Raw genomic sequence first — 18,536 nt, forward strand, 5'->3', positions numbered from 1 at the left:
CTTGAGGCAAAAATACTAATGATTTTGCTTCAAAAGTACCATTAATATATGCGTGAGAAGCAACATGAAGTTGGTAACAATACTATATAGTTTCATACTGTATTGCATTTTCTTCATTGTAAATTTGATGTAAGAGAAGGAATTGTGGATTCTCTCAATGCTATCTATCACTTGACACTTCTCATGGCATCATAAATCTTGACTAGCTCCTCCTTCACCATGAAAAGAACAGACGCAGCAAATACACTTTGTACGATCTTCGTGCTCATCCCTTTGTAGAAGCTCCTCACTCCTTCGTAACGTATCATTTTAATGATGGCATCAATTGTACCTGTTCCATCACAAAACATATCCAGATAAAGATCTTGTTATGTTTCAACTACAAGCAGGCACTGCTAAAGATATTGTGGACTGGTAAAGTTTTTCAAACCTGAGTATCTTAATGAAAGATTTCCACCAATCTCCTGCTTTGCTTGAAGTCTTGACTGCATATTCACTACATTATTAGCCACAACGAAAAATACGGTACACTATCATCTGCTGTATCATAAAACCAAAAAAAAAAAAACAGAAAAACAGAGACAATGTTCACTCCTACTAAAAATCAGGTCTCTGTATTGTTGTTTGACAACACAGTTATACACATTTATTGTAAGTTCATCATGTCCGTGTCGTATTAAAACTCACAGACTCTTTCATATCTTCACTTCCACAACAAATACTGTATCACTTTAGAATACAATTAGTTCAGGAAAATCAAGATTTCAAGCATGAAGTATGAATAGATGGCTTACCTTGACAACTAACAGTGGATATGTACAAACAGTTGCCCCTAGCTTTGCAATGGCCCCGACTAAAAAGATCTATTTAACATGAAGTAGCAAACGAAACAGTGTAGCAGTTGGACACACGATAAACAAGAATGCAAATCTTCTCATCAAGATGAGGTTATTGACCAAGTGGAAAATGCAAGCCATGCCAGCAGATTTACCTCAAGGGCTTTTATATTGGTTGATCCTTGTTTCTTAGCCGATCGTTTACTCCTCAGGTGTTTTAACAAACTCTCGTAAATCATGAACTGAATTGATGGATTGCAGACCTGGGGAGCCAAAATCAAACAGTATTTATAGGAATTCAAGTAACATTTTCAAAAGCTGAATTCATTAGAAAATAACACAGCAAACTAACCATTATTAGTGTTGGAACGATGCCTTTCCAGAATCCAGCAACTCCTGATTCATTATAAACTTCACATGCCTACTAAAGATATTCAAATAGATGTCCGATTAAAAGTGATATCAAACTAGTTAAAATCATAAAAACATTTTACTGTAGGAGGAAATGCATGCTATTGCAGTAGTGTTAAGATTCAATCATAGTTATATACTAGAAAATACTGACTTAGATCATCTCAGCGGATTTACACTCGAAGCATGCAGTTAACATGCTTTAAAATCTAGCTAAGAGTGCAGTAGAAACAATGTATACAACACCATTCAATTGAAAATATCATTCAAATTTTGAGCAATAAAAAAAGTTACCACTTCCATGCCTAAATTTAGATAGTAAAAGGACAGAAATGATACAAAAAGCGAGTAATGATGAGGAAAGAAGATTAAGGGCAAGTAGTATTCACCGCTTGAATTGTTCCATAAGGGCGAGGCTTTATGGAATCAAGTTGAGCCAATTGTGTGGTCAAAGAAGATTGTGATAGAGCATTTTGTGATGCTTCCTTCAACAGAGCTTCCTTTTTGGCCTCCACAATTTTCCTTTCTGCTTGAGTGTAGGTCTGGAAATGAAAGTGTTTATGGCGTGGTCATGGCAGCAAATACATAAGAGTGAAGTTTTTGTGCAGAGCATAAAAGGGAAGAGGGGATACCTGCATACGAGTTACAAGAACCCATATAGGGTTGGTGAAGAGTACGTTGAGGGAGCTGCAAGAGTGAAGAGTTATAAACACACACAAAGTGAGGAAGAGAAGAAATATGGTATGTTCTAGTCCTAGCCTACCCAGCAAGTGCAGCCACAAGAAGCCAAGAAAGCATTCCTGGAGTGCCATCTCCTCGGCCTTTTCTTTTATTTGCAAGGGCAAGAGCGACGGCCTTGTTTTTGAAAGCCTGGTAAAAAGAGTAATAGATTCCCTGGAAACTTCAAGTAGGGAGAATGAATTAGCAAGTTGCAATTGGGAGCTAATTTGATATACATATATATAACTTCAAAGTCCCTTTTATACAAGAGAGATACTTAAAAAGTAAAAAACTAGGAAGCAACTAGTAGAGTAGAAACGCATGAGTATTTAAGAACAGAAATAACGACATAAAACAACGAAATCACCGTAAAAACAAAGCAAATGCAGCAGATGGCTTCCAAAAACAGAAGTAAAGGGGAGCACACATACTGTCGTTATCCGCTAATCTCATTTGCATGAGGCATCTGATAAATATAGTTACAAAGAAACAGAAAACCCAGAAGGTAACAAACAACTGAATCATAGCTCTAAAAATGAGTCTCCTTAGAAGAATTAAAATCATTTAAAAAAAATCTTTTTTATTCTCTTATAGAGTTGTTGGGTGTGAATAAGAAAATTTAAATATTGGATAAATAAGGCCATATAATTTTGAATTGTTGCTAGACAGAATGTACAAGGCCATATAATCGCTGCAGATAATGTTTTTTTCATGTCCTCTACAAATATAAAGTGTAGGGCAAGAGGCAGACATTTGGCCTACAAACCAGTGTTTCTCTTATCCAAAATTATTTCATTTCACCTGACAAAATCATCATCTCTTATCTCGACAATCATCAATCTGAATTCTTACCCAAAGATCACTGTAATTCCTACTTGCTAATTCAATAGGCAGGCACCTGACCTCACCTGAGAAGCTGCAGTGCCGAGCAGAGATGGTTTGAGGCCACTGTAGAGCCCTCCGATGCCTTCACTTCTAATGAGGTGAAAAATCTGAATGAGAGCAGGTGATGATGCACTTGGAGAAATGGCCTCTTTAGCAATTCTCTCAGTCTGCTGCCGTGTATTCACCTGCACCACCTCTCGTGTGTGTATTATCAACAACTCATCTTACTTCTTGCTAAACCAGAGAGAGATATCAGATAAGCTTACCGTTTGCAGAGGGTAAGTGATGATCTGGGCAACAATCCCTCCTCCAGCTCCGGCAATCCCATTCACTATGGCGTTCGACATTCTAATGATTCACTCAATCTCCAAGACTAGATTTTTATTCCTCTTATCCTCAACATTTTCATTTCCTTTTTCATTTATAGCCACAAACAAAAATAAAATGAAAAGACACACGTACCCACGCGGGTTTCAAATATTTACCCATTTCCAAATCATTCAAACTCAAATATTGGGAGTAAGGAGGAGTGAAGAAAGTGATGGAGAAATACGTTGTGGGCTCGGTGCCGACTGTGATGTACATACCTGAATACATCTCCCCAGCTGAAGAGGACCTTCTCCTCAAAAACGTATGTATCTACTACTCCACTAAAACCCTAACACTCTGCTTATTATACTGAATTCATTTGCAGATTGACCAAGCCCCGCTTTCCAAATGGAAGACTTTGAAGAATCGGAGACTCCAAAATTGGGGTGCTAAACATACCTCTAAATATGTACTTAACTTGTCTTATTAATCTCATACTGATTCGGATATTCTAATTTCAGGAGGAGTTGTCCACGAAAAGGGCCTTCTTGCCCAACAATGTAAGTTTAGTTTCTTCCCTCACATTTTCTATTACTCTTTACTTCTCTGAAATGGCAGTAATCATCCACTGCTCTTGTGTTGTGAATGGACATTGGATAGACTGATATGTTGTTCAAGATTTATGGAGGAATTAAGAGGACTATTACTGACTTATATGTGAAGTTTGGGTACAGCAACAGAAATTGAATGCACAACTTCTTTGTGTTTTGCAGTGCCATCTTGGCTTAAAACAGTTACAAATAGAATATATGAGGAGTCAAAGTTGTTTCCCTCAGCAATCAACCATGTCCTTATCAATGAGTATTTGCCTGACCAAGGAATTATGGTGTGTGCTAAATTCAAGTGTATTTTATATTTACATGTATTTATTCCATAGCACTAACTGCCTAGAAGTTGTATGGTCTTTCCTGGATTGCACCCTTTTACAGTTTCTTTCTTATTAACAGCCACATCAAGATGGACCTGCATATATGCCTGTGGTGGCAATCCTCTCACTTGGGGATCCTGTTGTTATGGACTTTGTTCCTCATCCTAATTTAGAAAGCACTGACCAAACATCAGAAAATGATTCTGAAGACATGATACATGATGAACCTTCACCTACAGAAGCCAAAATAGCCAGCAAATACCTTCCTTTTTCTGTGGTGCTAATGCCTCGTAGCTTGCTGATATTTAAAGAGATGGCGTACTCAGGTTGCTTTTATTTTTCATCCGTTTGTTATTGTGTATGTTAATCCCTTCTTGTTGTTTAAACATATAAATCGTATGTTTTCTTCCAGGTTATTTGCATGGCATAAAAGATTCCGAGGTTCACCGCTATGATGAGGCAAGATGAGACACCCGGACATTTTGTGAGGAAATACTGAGACATGCATTTGGTTTGTATAGAGAAATTTATGGTGTTCCTTTTGATGCAGACTGTAAACGCTACCAATGGTCCGAGTCATGATGCTGGAACACTGACAGGCTTGAAAAATGATGGAGAAGATGGAGGTGGCAAGGTGATTCACCGGACTACTAGAAGAATTTCTCTTACGTGTCGGCTAGTGACAAAAGTTCACAAACATCTAATAAAGATTTAGAACGATGAGTAGATGAAACCTTATAATCTCTCCTTCCTTGACCGTAACATAGTAGTGTGATCTGCTTTACACCAGAATAAGTTTATCGATAAGTAAGTGCAAGTATGAATTACAATGTGATCATTACCTTATTCCCTGTTTGGCATATGCATGCATCTTTGTTTATATATTTGAGGGAATGCTGAGCATGTGCATGTTAATTAATAGTACATGAGAGTAATAATAAGATATGGCAATTAGTGGTTAAATGTGTGTATTCATTCTGAGAATGAAAAAGGATATACATATAATGCACATTTATTTAGACTAGCTAGCATCTTCTTCTTCTTCTTCTTCTTCTTCTTTAAGTGTATAGAGCGAGCATGGGCAGATCCTTGACAATGCCGCAGAGTTCCTGTTTGGCAGGGAGGTTGTACTCATCCCTCAAGGAGAGTGCCGGTGAGACAACGCTAAAGTAGAACTGTTGTCCCAAATATGCCCTCTCCTTCATATCAGACCTCAAGTTCCACATACCAGCATTGTCAAGAGTGGTCATGATTGCCGCCCATGAGTTAGGGTACACCTGAATAGTATGCCTGCTCACTGCATCCAAAAGATTGTAGTTCTGCCTCTTCTCGGGGGTCCACGTCCCAGGTTCAATTGCAACCGCAAAGAAGGAGTATCCATCCAAGTGCCATGTCTGGATAGTCTTCTCGTGGTTCTCGAAGATGATCTCCACGAAGTTCCTGAAGGTTGCATTCTTCACGCTGGGTGCCACCACAACTTTCTCCCCTTGTTCTGCCTCATCCTTCACAAGATCGTATTTGAACACTTGGTCTGCCTTCCCGTAGTACTCTGCCAGTTTCAATGGGGTTTCACCATCCACATGCGAGACGCCATTGACAGCGAAACGGAGCTTGCCATCCACCACTTGGCGAGAGTTTGATAGCTTGATGGTGCGGGTGATGTTGATCTTCCCGTAGTGGTAGGAGCCTTGTGGGTTGGGGCGGGCAGCACTAGCGGTCAGGTTCCACCTGAAGGAGCGGAATTGGTTGATGGACCATGCAATGCCGACGGAATTCTCAGGCGGGGGTAGTGGAATCTGGCGGGATGCGGGTCCGTTGCCATTGGCGTAGCGAATAGTGGCCACAGATGTGATGACTTGCTTGAAGAAGCGGCTGGAAGCAACGAAGTAGTAGTCCTTAGGGGATTGATCCGCGGTGACCAAGATAGACATGCATTGGCCGACGTGGATATCCATGGAGTCGTACTCATTCTGCACGGTGTGGGATCCCTCCATCTCCACCAATTTCATGGCGTGATCCTGGATTCTAAAGTTGACGCTCAACCTCATTCCCACGTTGCACACCCTCAACCTGTAAGTTTTTCCGGCCTCCATGGTGATGAGTGGCTCAACAGCAACGTCGCCAACCTTGTTAGACTTGCCATTGATCTGAATGCCATCGGGTTTGCCAATAGATCGTCCGGAATCAAGAATGCGCTTGAGGGTCTTGTGGCCCTTGTTGTACCAATCTCCGAGGAGGATAGCATGATCTTCGGCGGGATTATCAAAGGGGACAGGGATGAGAGGACGGCTGTGGACCTTAAGCATGCCGATGCCCCCAGAGGCGCGGTGGAGGGTGGTAGTGGGGAAGTAAATATAACTGCCTATCTGGTCCTTGACTTGGAACTGATAGGTGTAGTTGTGGCCAGGGAGAATGGGGCACATGGTGGCGGGAGTACCGTCCTGCCATGAGTTCTTCCTGAGCTGGATGCCGGCCCAAGTGAGGAGGAGAGGCTCATCGATTTCATTGAAGACATTGACAACGATGTTGTTGTTGGAGGTGCAGTTGATCTCAGGGCCGGGGAATTGGCCGTTGATGAGAATGCCCTGCTGAGGGACCCCCAACGGAGAGATGGTGCCGTAGGTGACATGCCACTCGAAGAAGTGATATGGATCCTCTGCATTGACAATTGACAAGAGGCATAGGAGAGGCACACCCAAAACAAGGGGTAGGAAGACTGTCCTCCTAAAGGAAACCATTTATTAATTTTTTATTATTATTTTTTAATTTTATTTAAAGAAGAAGAAGAAAAAAGAAGAAGGGCTAGCTGGTGCCTTCTTCTGGCAAGAGAAGAATGGTGTTATGGGAATCAAAGTGAGATTGAATATATAGGAACGGTTTGTTATCTAAATGAATGGTTTCTCTTCCTTCATCCCTTCATTTTCCTTCTCTTCCGCTCCTTTCTTTCTTCCTTTCTGTTTCTCTTAACTAAGCTAAAGGTGTCTCTTCTATTTTCATATTGTCTCATGCTTCATACCCTAATATAAATTTGAATCGTGCAACTCTAATTTCATCAATCATTATAATGCATACAACCATATCTTTAATAAAATGGATCATGTTCAATTTTTTAACTACTTTGCTTTTAATATGACTATATTAACATTGTATTTTTTTTTGTAAAGAATTATGATTTGACTAAAGTAGAGTAAATACTAGTACTAGGGAAAGAAATATAGTCAATCTTAGTTGAACAAATATGCTTGGGAGAAGAAGGCACTAGTCCATAGTCAATCTCTGTGGCTAGCTAATGTCTTACTCCCTCAGTTTCATAGTGGTGGAGTCAATTTATTATTTTGGTACGTTCCATACTAGTGGAGTCATTTTCATTTTTAGTAAAAGTCAACATATTTCTTCTCATTTATTTTACTCTCTTTTACTTTATTCTCTCTTCATCTCTCTACTTTTTAAATTCCCTACTTTATTCTTTCTTTACTTAACTCACTTAACACAATTTTTCTTAAATCGCGTGCCGAAAAGAAACAACTCAACTATTATGAAACAACGTGAGTAGGATTTAGTCAATAAAATAGGTTAAAGCAATTCTGAATCAAGTTGTCATTTTCTTATTATGCAAACTACTTAGCAAGGAATTATCTTATACAATGACATTTCTGTTTCTTGTATTTTTATTGATCGGGTTTTGATCTATGAAAATCCATTCTTAATTACAAAAACACAGAACCAAGCATGCAGAGGTTATTTAGGTCATCATAAGCTTATGTTTACATCATTATATTAAGGATGACATAAAATGATCTTAACATGACCTTAAACCCAAATTTTTAATATGACCTAAAACTGATTTATAATGACCCTCCGTGTTTTTCTTTAATAATTGACCATTAGATTGCCAAATCTCATGATCATAATTTGGTCTGGATTTTGTATCGAATCAATTTTTGTATTGATCATTTTCCTTTATCGAAATATGCATATAAATGTAATCGTATCATTTGTGTGATTTGAAATGAAGAAAACAGATGAGAATAATTTGATTCATGTATTTAGTGAGACATTCATCTCTGACATAACAATTAAGGGTAAGAACATTTGGCTGTTTGATCAATTAGTAAAAACATAGAAAGAACTATTTGAAGGATAAGATCAATATCAATCAATTTATCAATCTATCCTATCACTCAAAGTATGTCTGTTTATTGTCAAACAAAAAATATAGTATTGTTAGTTGTTACTCTTTCTCCTATAAGCAAAAAATACTCGCTCAAATAATCAGTTGACAGTCTCGCAGTTAGTCGTTACACAAACACATAGAAGCAAGAACTGCTCACTCAAACAAACCAAGTTTCAACATTCATGACACGGTATCCCTTGCGAAGAAGAACACACTTCAATTTTCTAGCAGAAAACACACTTCAATTTTCTAGCAGAAAACACACTTCCAATCTATTCAAAAAGACATCTAATTAAACAGAGGCCAATCTTTTGGCAGAAAATGTGCTTATTTGTTCATGTATGTATCATTCATTCTATCTAGAATCAAGCTGAAGAAGACGAGGGCAGACTTATTCAGATGAAATCGAGACATGACTAAAGCCGAGCACTACACAAGCAGCAACACAGATGTGCACACCCAATCAATCAACCATAATAAATAATGTCACAGATGACAGATCACAATTGGTTTTGAGATACCGACTGGTTGGCCACACTCTCACCCATGTTCACCTTTGAGGAGGGTCCACGGTCCTTACATTTGCACCAGTCATGCCCTCAATTTTATCTTTAGTGATCTCCACAAAGTGACCCACCATTTCATGGAACTGCTTCAGACCAGACAGTGGGAGAATTATGGATGAACGATCTGAATCAGTAACCTGCATTCCATGTTTTCAATTAGGTTTAAGGGAAATTGTACGATACAAACTTTATCAATAACTAATTCCCTTAACTTACCTCTGATATTCTTAAGAAATGACCTCTGTTGTTGTTACCCAGATCAAAGAAAAATTTCTTTTGATCAGCTCTTATCATTTTGGAGACTCCCATATTACCTATGTCATCAGATGCAGGCGGCAGATCAGAAGAGCAATCAACATTCACTTCCGCCGCTGGGGCAGATCGAGAACCATGACTTGATATAAAACCAGCCCCCACATCATCTGAAAGCCCGACAAGGCGTTCCGGAGCTTCAGAGTTCTGCTGATATTTACACAACCAAAAGTACATACATGAAGGTTTGCTTATTGAGCAATCAATAATATTTACAACTACATAATGAAATAAAGACTCTACATACCTGATTTGGAAGGACGACTAGCTGTGAAGTTTCATTTATTTCGCCCAAAATATTTCGGAAGGCTGCCCACCCCTCATCATGAGCATTTCCAGCAGGAACAATAATAGTACTGCGGTTTCGGCTGACAGAAGCTTCGGATATCTGCAAGCACAATCTAATTAGTGAAAATGAAGACTTTCAAAATGTGACTTATTTACTTGAAGACAACTTCAAGCGCAACAGCATCTTTTCCTTCTAATTAAATAGAAGTATCTTCCAAAAGAATGCACATGGTTTATATTTCTGAATTCAATAACATGTTTCTGGTAAATGGCCTTAACTTTTTAATTCCCATTCATTATAATTGGAAAAGATCATGAAAATAAGCAATGCCAGGAAGTATCAATACTATTATCTTGTTAAATTAAAAATAAAGCTACTGTAGGTTACAAGCATTCAGAATTAAAACCTAGAAACTCCTTAGAGCTAGATATGGGAACTGTAAAGGTGAAATATGCGTCTTCAAAGTATAACACGACAAACATCAGCCAACAGTGACGCTTTTAGTTAATTTAATAACGGAACAAACATAACACAAATACACAGACCTCCTAATATCAAAAGAGTACAATGATATTAATCATTGCTATTTAAAACTACAAACCCATGCTTCTGAATTGCATTTTGAACAAGAAAGTTTTCAAGATATATGCATGATGTATAATTCAAACATGTTTGATTGTATATTGGGAATATGATTATTTTGAATATAATATAATCACTAGGATGTTTAAGTGGACAGAAATGTACCATAGAATGCGTATCAAGGTTTTATCTTTTTACTAACTGTGAGCAGAGGAACATCGAACACTTGAAAAATCAAATTCTTTATCAATGAAACTGTGTTGTGGTGAATAAACGTTGGATTCAATAAACACGAATAGCAGAAGCAAATAATTGCTGATAAGTGAGAGAGAGAGAGAGGAACTAACTTTGAGAAAGCGGCCCCTTCTGTTCTCCCCAACATCAAAATAGAAAACCTGAAATCCGATACAAGGGAAGGAAAAGTTAAAAAAGCAGGGAAGAAATTGAAGAAAGGGAAGGGTGTGTGGGGCATGCCTTGGTATCGAGCTGGAGTTCCTTGCTGAAGACGTCCTGGTCATCGGAATTGACATAGTAATTGAAGAGGTCGAGGAACCAGGCGATGCCGTTGGAAGGTACTATGATGGTGGACCTTGTGGCGGAAGTCTTCTCGGAGATCTTGAGGTAACGGCCGCGGGGATTCTCCTTGAGGTCGAAGTAGAATAGCTTGTGCTCCACCTGCAGCGTTTTGCAGAGCAGCTCCAGATCATTCCCTCCCCCTCCTCCACCGCCGCCGGAAGAATTCCCCTCCATGTACAAATTGGAAATTGGGGAGGTTAATAGGGTTTTGAGGGGAAGGCGTAGCTTAATTTAGGTCAGTAATCTAGTCATTTTGGGGAAGCTGCGTCTCACCACATGGCCACCCCCCTACTTCTCTCTATTTCCGATTCTGCCCTTGTTAATTTCCAAATTAACCCTCCGGCGCCGGTGCTCTCTCTCTCTCCAATGCCTGCTGATTTGGAGAAGGGATCTGTCCCCTATATCCTTTCTTCCCTCCCAGCCGCCTAATTTGCTTCTCTCTCTCTCTTTCAAAAATCAAATCAATTCTTCCTTATTTAGAGCATCTCCAGTAGGCGGACATCCCACTAGCACATCCCAAAAACACCTCCTGCCACGTCACTAGGACTTCCCATCCCATTGCCACGTCACTAGGACATCCCCTCCTATGTCCGCCCTTCCCACTAGGACATCCCCTCCTATGTCCGCCCTTCCCACTAGGACATCCCGCAATAAAAAAAATCACAATAATTTAATTACGTAAAAACGGAAATATAATTTTGACACGGAATACGGGAAAGCAAATGAAATGAAGTTCAACGAGCCGTATATATAGGGTTTAAAAAAAATAAAAAAATTTCGGACGTCCGAGCGGGACGTCCGACCCTTGCCACAGTGGCGGACGTCCGCCCGCCCGTCGCAGGGACGTCCGAGGACACCCGACGTCCTCACGGGACGTCCGTATCCGACCCTAAACGCCACAATGGCGGACGTCTGCCGTTGGAGATGCTCTTAAGCATGTATATGTCTTTTTCACTCTTTTCATTTAGTTGAGCTCCTTGCATAAAAATGGTAACTTTATCCCCCCACATAGTTGACTGGATATTGTTATGGCAGTAAAAAATGTAGTCAGCATTTTAGCATCTCACTTTAAGGAAAAGGTAAGAGTCTCCAATTCGTTCCAATTGGTCATTTGTCATGCTGATGTTAGCTTGGTTAATACTCCCCCGTCCCCAAAGAATATAAACTTTGGGTTCTGTACGAATTTTAATGTATTATTAGAAAAGTAAGGGAGATATAGATAGAGAAAGTTTTTTAAGTATTGTTAGTGGAGAATGAGTCTCACCTCATTCGAGAGAAGAGAGTTTCTAAAATTAAAAGTTCATACTCTTTGGGACGGACAAAAAAAAATAGTGCATACTTTTTAGGAACGGAGGGAGTAGATGTATTTCTCTCTCTCTTTTTATGTGTGCGTGTGCCTATGTAATACTCTTTCCGTCCCATAAAAATATGTGCATTTCATTTATAGAAAGTTATAATATCAATTTAATAATGTGGGTCACACTATCCACTAATGCTACTTTAACTATCATTCACTTCTTCTCTCTTATTTTAGCAAACCATTCTTCTTCTCTCACTTACTTTACCAATTTTATTTTAATTCACATGTCATACCTATTGCCCATATTTTTATGGACGGAGGGAGTAATTTTATTTTCCTCGTGCTTATAGCAAAGTCCCTCAAACTGATTATGTGTCTACTTATTTAATAGTACTACTTCAATTGGACCACATCTGTTTCTCACTTATCTACATCTTTAGTAAGTAGAATATCTCCATTGTTTACTATTTTTATGTTCTCTCTGAACTTCTGTCTCATTCTGCTATATTGGCTGCTTTTTGTCCCGGGGATTGGGAAATTTAGGTCAGTTTGGCAGTGGAAAATGTTTGGGAGGAAAAGTTTTGATGCTGATAGATTTTTGGGACGATTAATTCATCTTATTCATCCAGAGACTACTGCTTTACACGCCTCTTATAGGCTAAATACAAATAAGGAAGGTTAATACCCTAAATCTAATATCTATACAAGGAAAATATTACACAATCAATTACTAATCTTCTACTTAATCGTGATTGCAGGAAATCAGTCCCTTGATTGAGTAGGATCTTCCTTCCAACACTCCCCCTCAAGTTAAGTGATGGGATCACCAATACTTAACTTGTCCAATACGTCTCGAAAAGAATGAGAATTCACCGTCTTTGTCAAGATGTCCGTCAGTTGATCTTCCGACTTGACATAGGGTAGTTCTACTATCTTTGCATCAATAGTGTCTTTTATGAAGTGTCGATCTACTTCCACATGTTTGGTTCGATCATGTTGAACCGGATTTTCGGAGATACTAATGGCAGCCTTGTTGTCACACAGTAACCGACACGGCTGAGTCGACTTAAGATCAAGTTCGGTCATGAGTTTTCTGAGCCATAGTACTTCTGTCAATCCACTCTTGATTCCCCGGAATTCTGCCTCTGCACTAGACAGTGCAACCACTTTCTGTTTCTTGCTTCTCCATGTCACCAAGTTACCTCCTATAAAGGTAAAGTACCCTGCAGTTGACTTTCTATCATTTGGGTTTCCTGCCCAATCTGCATCAGTATAGCCATGTATTTCCTAGTGCCCGTGCTTTTTGAACAACACTCCATGGCCTGGTGTAGCCTTTAAGTATCGTACTATCCTCAGCACTGCCTCCCAATGTTCTTCTTGTGGTGCATGCATGAACTGGCTTACTACCCCAACAGCGTAAGCAAGGTCTGGCCTGGTGTAGGATAAGTAGATGAGTTTCCCAACCGACCGTTGATACCTTCCTCGGTCAGTGGGTTTAGCTCCTTCTCGAATCTGCAGCCCGTGATTCTGGACCATCGGAGTACATATTTCCTCTGATTGATAAAGATCCCTTGTTTTGATCTGCTGGCTTGCAATCCACCATCCCTGTTTCTGCTAGGATATCAAGTACATATTTCCTCTGATTGATAAAGATCCCTTGTTTTGATCTCAATACCTCAATGCCTAAGAAGTATTTAAGGGAACCAAGATCCAAACTCCTTAGACAAATTTCTCCTCAATTGTTCAATTTCTTCTTCATCATTGCCAGTAATAATCATATCATCAACATAAATAATAAGACATGTAATCTTACCATTTCTTTTATTGAGGAACAAGGTATGATCTGAGTTGCTCTGACGGTAATCATACTTCTTCATTACTTCAGTAAACCTCCCAAACCATGCTCTTGGAGATTGCTTAAGGCCATATAGCATCTTCTTGAGTTTGCAGACGTCTCCATTTTGAAATTCTCCAGAAAATCCAGGCGGGGGAACCATATAGACAGGTTTGGTCAGTTCTCCATGCAGAAAGGCATTAGTTACATCGAACTGATGCAAGGGCCAATCCTGATTAGTTGCTATCGAGAATAGTACCCTTACCGTGTTAATTTTGGCAACTGGCGAGAACATCTCTGCATAGTCGACTCCATAAGTCTGGGTATACCCTTTTGCCACCAATCTCGCCTTATACCGATCAATGGATCCGTCGGGTCTTCTTTTGATTGTGAATACCCATCTGCACCCCACTGTAGAAGCTCCTTTGGGTAGTTTACTAACTTCCCAAGTCTTATTTTTCAACAAAGCATCCATCTCGACAAGCATAGCATCCCTCCAATGCTTAACTTTCCATGCCTCCTTTGCTGTATAGGGAATTTCCTCCTCTTCATAAAGAGCTGCTTCAAAAGCCCTCGCCATCTTGGTTAAGTTTCCTTTCGTAAAGTTTGCCACGGCATACTGACTCTTTCTGCCTATTCTTTCTGGGGATAACCTCTTTGGTGGGATTCCACGAGTACTTCGTGGAGGGAGTACATAGCGGCATGTACTCTCATCTAGAGTTGTATCTTCATTTTCAATTTCTGTATCAACATGGTCAGTGGGAGTAGTATTTTCATGAGGTGTATCAGGAGTTACCTCAGGTGCTTCGGATACCGGTTGAGGGGAGACACTGGGACGCGGTTGAGAGTACTCTGGTGCGATTGGGACATGCTCGGTGGCAGTGCTAACCTTTTCTGTTGAGTCCTCGTTGGAGAAATTTGGCCCAGGCACAAACCAACTTAGGTAGTCCGACGTTTTATCTGACTCACTCTCCCCCTGACTACTAAGGTGGGTATGGTAGTAGAACTCTGTTTCCAAGAAATTGCAATTTATTGTGGTCACTACCCTCTTTGTAGTTGGATCATAACATCTATATCCCTTTTGGTTAATCCCGTAACCCACAAATACGCATTTGGTAGCACAAGGAGACAGTTTTGTTCTTTCGTGTTTTGGGATATGGACATAAACAGTACATCCAAATACCCTAGGTTCAAGGTTAAGGTGTTCGGGTATTTTGGTGAGCTTGGAGAGGGTATCGAGAGGTGTTTTTTTGTTTAGGATTTTAGTGGGGAGTCGGTTTATGAGGTAGATGGAGGTGGCAATGGCTTCGGGCCAGAAATGGGTAGGAACTTTGGATTCAAACATCAAGGCTCGGGTAATTTCAAGGATGGTTCTATTCTTCCTTTCTGCCACCCCATTTTGTTCTGAAGTGTAAGGACACGAGGTTTGATGGATTAGGCTTTTTATAGTGGTCTGGAACTGGGTTTGAACAAGGTTAAAGAAAAGGATGAATTTATCAATTACCTCAGACTTGTGTTTCAAAAAATATATCCACGCCATCTTAGTGCAATCATCTACAAAAATCACAAAATATCTAAGGTCGTTCCCCCCAATAATAGGTGCAGGACCCCACACATCAGCATGAACAAGGGAAAAAACTGAATCCATACGAGTATTTGTAGATTTGAACGATTGTCTGTGGCTCTTGGCCAAAACACAAGTCTCACAATAAAAGTCTTTCGGAATAGATAGTTTAGGAAAAAGTAAACTAAAATAACCAGGGGAGGGGTGTCCCAGTCATTGGTGCCAAAGCCAAATCTCCCGTTTCGTGGACCCGTGAGCCAGCATCACACTGCCTTGTTGAGCTATCTCATCCACGTAGTAGAGTCCTTGGCTCTCAGTGCCACGCCCAAGTATCTTCCTCGTCCGAAATCGGGGTTGGGGAACATCAGTAAAGTACAGTTCAACTCTTTCGTTACATGGCTTATAGACATCAATCTCTAGGACATAGTAGGAACATAAAGACAATTTGACAATCTCAAGGTTGGGGATATTTCAATGGTGCCCGCCCCGGCCACAGTCATTAATTCCCCACTAGCAGTTAGTATATGGGTTTTAGTAATATCACTAAAACTAACAAAATCGTCTTTATTAGGAGTCATAGTGTCAGTAGCTCCACAGTCGAATATCCAAGCCCCTTTTTTATCCCCATTATCATTCTTTACAATAAATGCAGCGGAAATATGGTCCAAGGGCTCAAATCTATTTTTAAGTGGGATGGGGTCGATTTGCACAGTTCTCAAATAATCAGGGGGCTTTTCACAATAGTCTATGAATTTGGGGTCATCATGTAACTCACTATGAATCTGGGGACTTATTTGCAAATGGTAGGGTATCTGGCGTAATATCTCAAAATTGGGGGGTGCAATTTCAGAATAGGAAAATATATTAGGGTTAGGGTTGTTCATCCCTAACCCTTTACCTCCATTGTTAGCGTCGCCTTCTCCCTTTCCATTCCAGGTTGCGCCGGCAAAATTGCCAGCACCGATCACGGCGCTGCCGCAGCTCCCGCCTCCGCCGGAAACCTCTGGTTCGTCCTTCTGTTTCCCCCATCCAGACACCACTTCTCTGTTTCCAGAGACAGATTTCGTCGCCTCATTCCCGGCGGTGACTCCGATTGCCATCTTGGCTTTTGCCGTCTGCCTCTCCTCCCACCATTCTGGATATCCGTGCAATTGGAAGCACGATTCCCGCCTGTGCTTTTGCATACCGCAGTGAGAGCACCAAAGTTTAGGTTTATCCACCGGTTTGCTTCTCGGGCGGTGAGCGGCGGTGGTTGGGCGTGCGGCCCCACTCCGGTGACCTTGTCGCTGCCCCTGTGCCGCCAGCCCGTGGCCGATGCCTCCCGATTGTGATTCTCCACCGTAGCCATTGGGGGTGTTTGAGGGATCTGGTGGCCCAAGACGTCGTCGGGCCGCCTCTCTTTTAACCCACCCGTAGGCGGTTTCTACCGGGGGAGGCGACACCTCCTTGAGGATATCTCGTCGAACCCCCTCATGTTCCTCGTTCAGCCCCGCCAAGAAACGGAGCAGCCTTTTGGTGTTTGAATATGCTCTGAATTGGTTTATCCCCTTTTCGCAGCAGTCGACTGGTTGTCTCTGACACCGGTCGATATTGATCCACATTCCGTGGATTTTCTGGTAATGCGTCTCCAGATCCATGTTTCCTTGTCTAATTGTGTTCACTTGATCCTCCAGGTCGTATACGAGGTAGAGATCAACCTCATTCTCGTATGTGGTTGCTAGGCTGTCCCAAATGGCCTTGGCTGATTGATGATGAGCAAAATCTGCAATGAGATTGCTCTCGATGTTGTCCACGATCCATGAGAAGACGATTAGATCCGTCTCCTACCACTCATCGTACTCATTGCTCCCCGGCAGTGGTGGGGCTGGTTTTCTGGTTATATGAGGGTAGCCTCCCCTACTCCCTATCGCAACTTTCATAAGTCGCTACCACAGTGGGTAATTCCCTCCGTTAAGTTTGAATGCACCAGTTACATTCTTACTTGCTCGTATCTTGTTGTTTGATGATTCTATCGTTGGTTTCTCGCCTTCTGACATGTTGGGTATTGATTTGGATTTGGTTTGCTCACTGATTTTTCTGTTTGGCCGAGATTGGTATTGGGCAGTGATGAAAAGAAATTCTGAGCCCTAGTTTACAGCCTGCTCTGAAGCCATGATAGAAAAGGATTTTTGGGACGATTAATTCATCTTATTCATCCATAGACTACTGCTTTACACGCCTCTTATAGGCTAAATACAAATAAGGAAGGTTAATACCCTAAATCTAATATCCTATACAAGGAAAATATTACACAATCAATTACTAATCTTCTACTTAATTGTGATTGCAGGAAAGCAGTCCCTTGATTGAGTAGGATCTTCCTTCCAACAGATGCTATACTCTGGAGTTCAGATATATGCTAAGCAAAGAATGAGTTTGGGAAACATGGATGTGGTTGGTTATGTTATGCAAAAAGAAGAACGAGAAAGAATTTTGCAGGGAGAAAAATACATAAAGGATTGATTTATTAAGTCTAGTGATTATGTTATTCCTTCTTAAGGAGGAGTACTATATTATATCCAATCGACATGCTAGGGGATAGCACTATATCTGTGTTTGATCTCAGACGATGGTAAAGAAAATGTGATCCTTGGAGTTTGTGTTGCCAAAGGTGAGAATCTCAGTTTCATAAAGAGAAGTATCATTATCATCCTGTTTGTGTGATGATATGCTTAACAATTGATCTCACTTTTCCATTTTGCTAGGTAAACTAATATCCTAGTTCACAAGTGCCTTCAGGGAGTATTTTTGCTTCGGGAGATGATTCCAAACGCACGTCTGTCTCCATCGTTGCTGATGCAGAGTAGTTTTTGATTCAGGAAAAGTGTTTCAGTCTGAATCCAATGCACATTCATCTGAAGCTGTCTGAATCCATGAAAGGTCTCCAACCTCGCTGACGAACTTTGTAATCTAAACATTTTGGAAATGTAAGATGCTATACTACTCCATGTATATTGCTCATATCTCTCCAATGCATAATGAGAAAAATTTATAGTAAAATTTTTAGATTGTAGAATATTTAATCCAAATTTCTTTCGGGATAATATTATTATCAAAATTTTAAAAATTCATGACATTAGATAAGATTGATGCTTGATTGAATCATTCAACAAATCTGAATATTATCTGATTGATTTTGACATACTAAAAACTTATTTCAAGATTCATAAAATAATTTTTTTTAACATGTTTAAAATTTTAGATATCTCTT

At 40.3% G+C, this 18,536-nt stretch overlaps 4 protein-coding genes across 5 annotated transcripts; 1 reads left to right on the forward strand and 3 right to left on the reverse strand.

Moving 5' to 3' along the window:
* Positions 1-22: 22 nt before the first annotated feature.
* LOC121765061 (peroxisomal nicotinamide adenine dinucleotide carrier-like) lies at positions 23-3,260 on the reverse strand. The gene is made up of 10 exons (XM_042161108.1): positions 3,119-3,260; positions 2,876-3,037; positions 2,011-2,141; positions 1,880-1,934; positions 1,637-1,789; positions 1,189-1,257; positions 992-1,099; positions 795-863; positions 431-485; positions 23-331 (listed from the first exon to the last, which is right to left on the reverse strand). Exons 1-10 carry the CDS (start codon positions 3,197-3,199, stop codon positions 168-170), a joined length of 1,047 nt encoding a protein of 348 aa, XP_042017042.1. The 5' UTR covers positions 3,200-3,260; the 3' UTR covers positions 23-167.
* Positions 3,261-3,342: 82 nt separating this feature from the next.
* On the forward strand, positions 3,343-4,935 carry LOC121765063 (alpha-ketoglutarate-dependent dioxygenase alkB homolog 6). Its single transcript, XM_042161112.1, has 7 exons — positions 3,343-3,483; positions 3,547-3,607; positions 3,683-3,721; positions 3,935-4,047; positions 4,169-4,415; positions 4,502-4,548; positions 4,640-4,935. Exons 1-7 carry the CDS (start codon positions 3,394-3,396, stop codon positions 4,802-4,804), a joined length of 762 nt encoding a protein of 253 aa, XP_042017046.1. The 5' UTR covers positions 3,343-3,393; the 3' UTR covers positions 4,805-4,935.
* A 105-nt stretch (positions 4,936-5,040) lies between these two features.
* On the reverse strand, positions 5,041-7,017 carry LOC121765060 (L-ascorbate oxidase homolog). Its single transcript, XM_042161107.1, has one exon. It carries the CDS (start codon positions 6,825-6,827, stop codon positions 5,148-5,150), a length of 1,680 nt encoding a protein of 559 aa, XP_042017041.1. The 5' UTR covers positions 6,828-7,017; the 3' UTR covers positions 5,041-5,147.
* A 1,383-nt stretch (positions 7,018-8,400) lies between these two features.
* Positions 8,401-11,022, reverse strand: LOC121765062 (transcription factor Pur-alpha 1-like). Of its 2 annotated transcripts, none has more exons than XM_042161110.1 (5): positions 10,487-11,022; positions 10,360-10,407; positions 9,389-9,529; positions 9,046-9,291; positions 8,401-8,966 (listed from the first exon to the last, which is right to left on the reverse strand). In XM_042161110.1, exons 1-5 carry the CDS (start codon positions 10,760-10,762, stop codon positions 8,814-8,816), a joined length of 864 nt encoding a protein of 287 aa, XP_042017044.1. In that variant the 5' UTR covers positions 10,763-11,022; the 3' UTR covers positions 8,401-8,813. The 2 variants fall into 2 exon arrangements, with proteins under 2 accessions (XP_042017044.1, XP_042017045.1); XM_042161111.1 differs by having other exon boundaries at positions 9,046-9,288; positions 10,487-11,019.
* Positions 11,023-18,536: the final 7,514 nt, after the last annotated feature.

The sequence above is a fragment of the Salvia splendens genome, chromosome 14 (genome assembly GCF_004379255.2).
Source record: "Salvia splendens isolate huo1 chromosome 14, SspV2, whole genome shotgun sequence".
Classification (NCBI taxonomy): domain Eukaryota; kingdom Viridiplantae; phylum Streptophyta; class Magnoliopsida; order Lamiales; family Lamiaceae; genus Salvia; species Salvia splendens.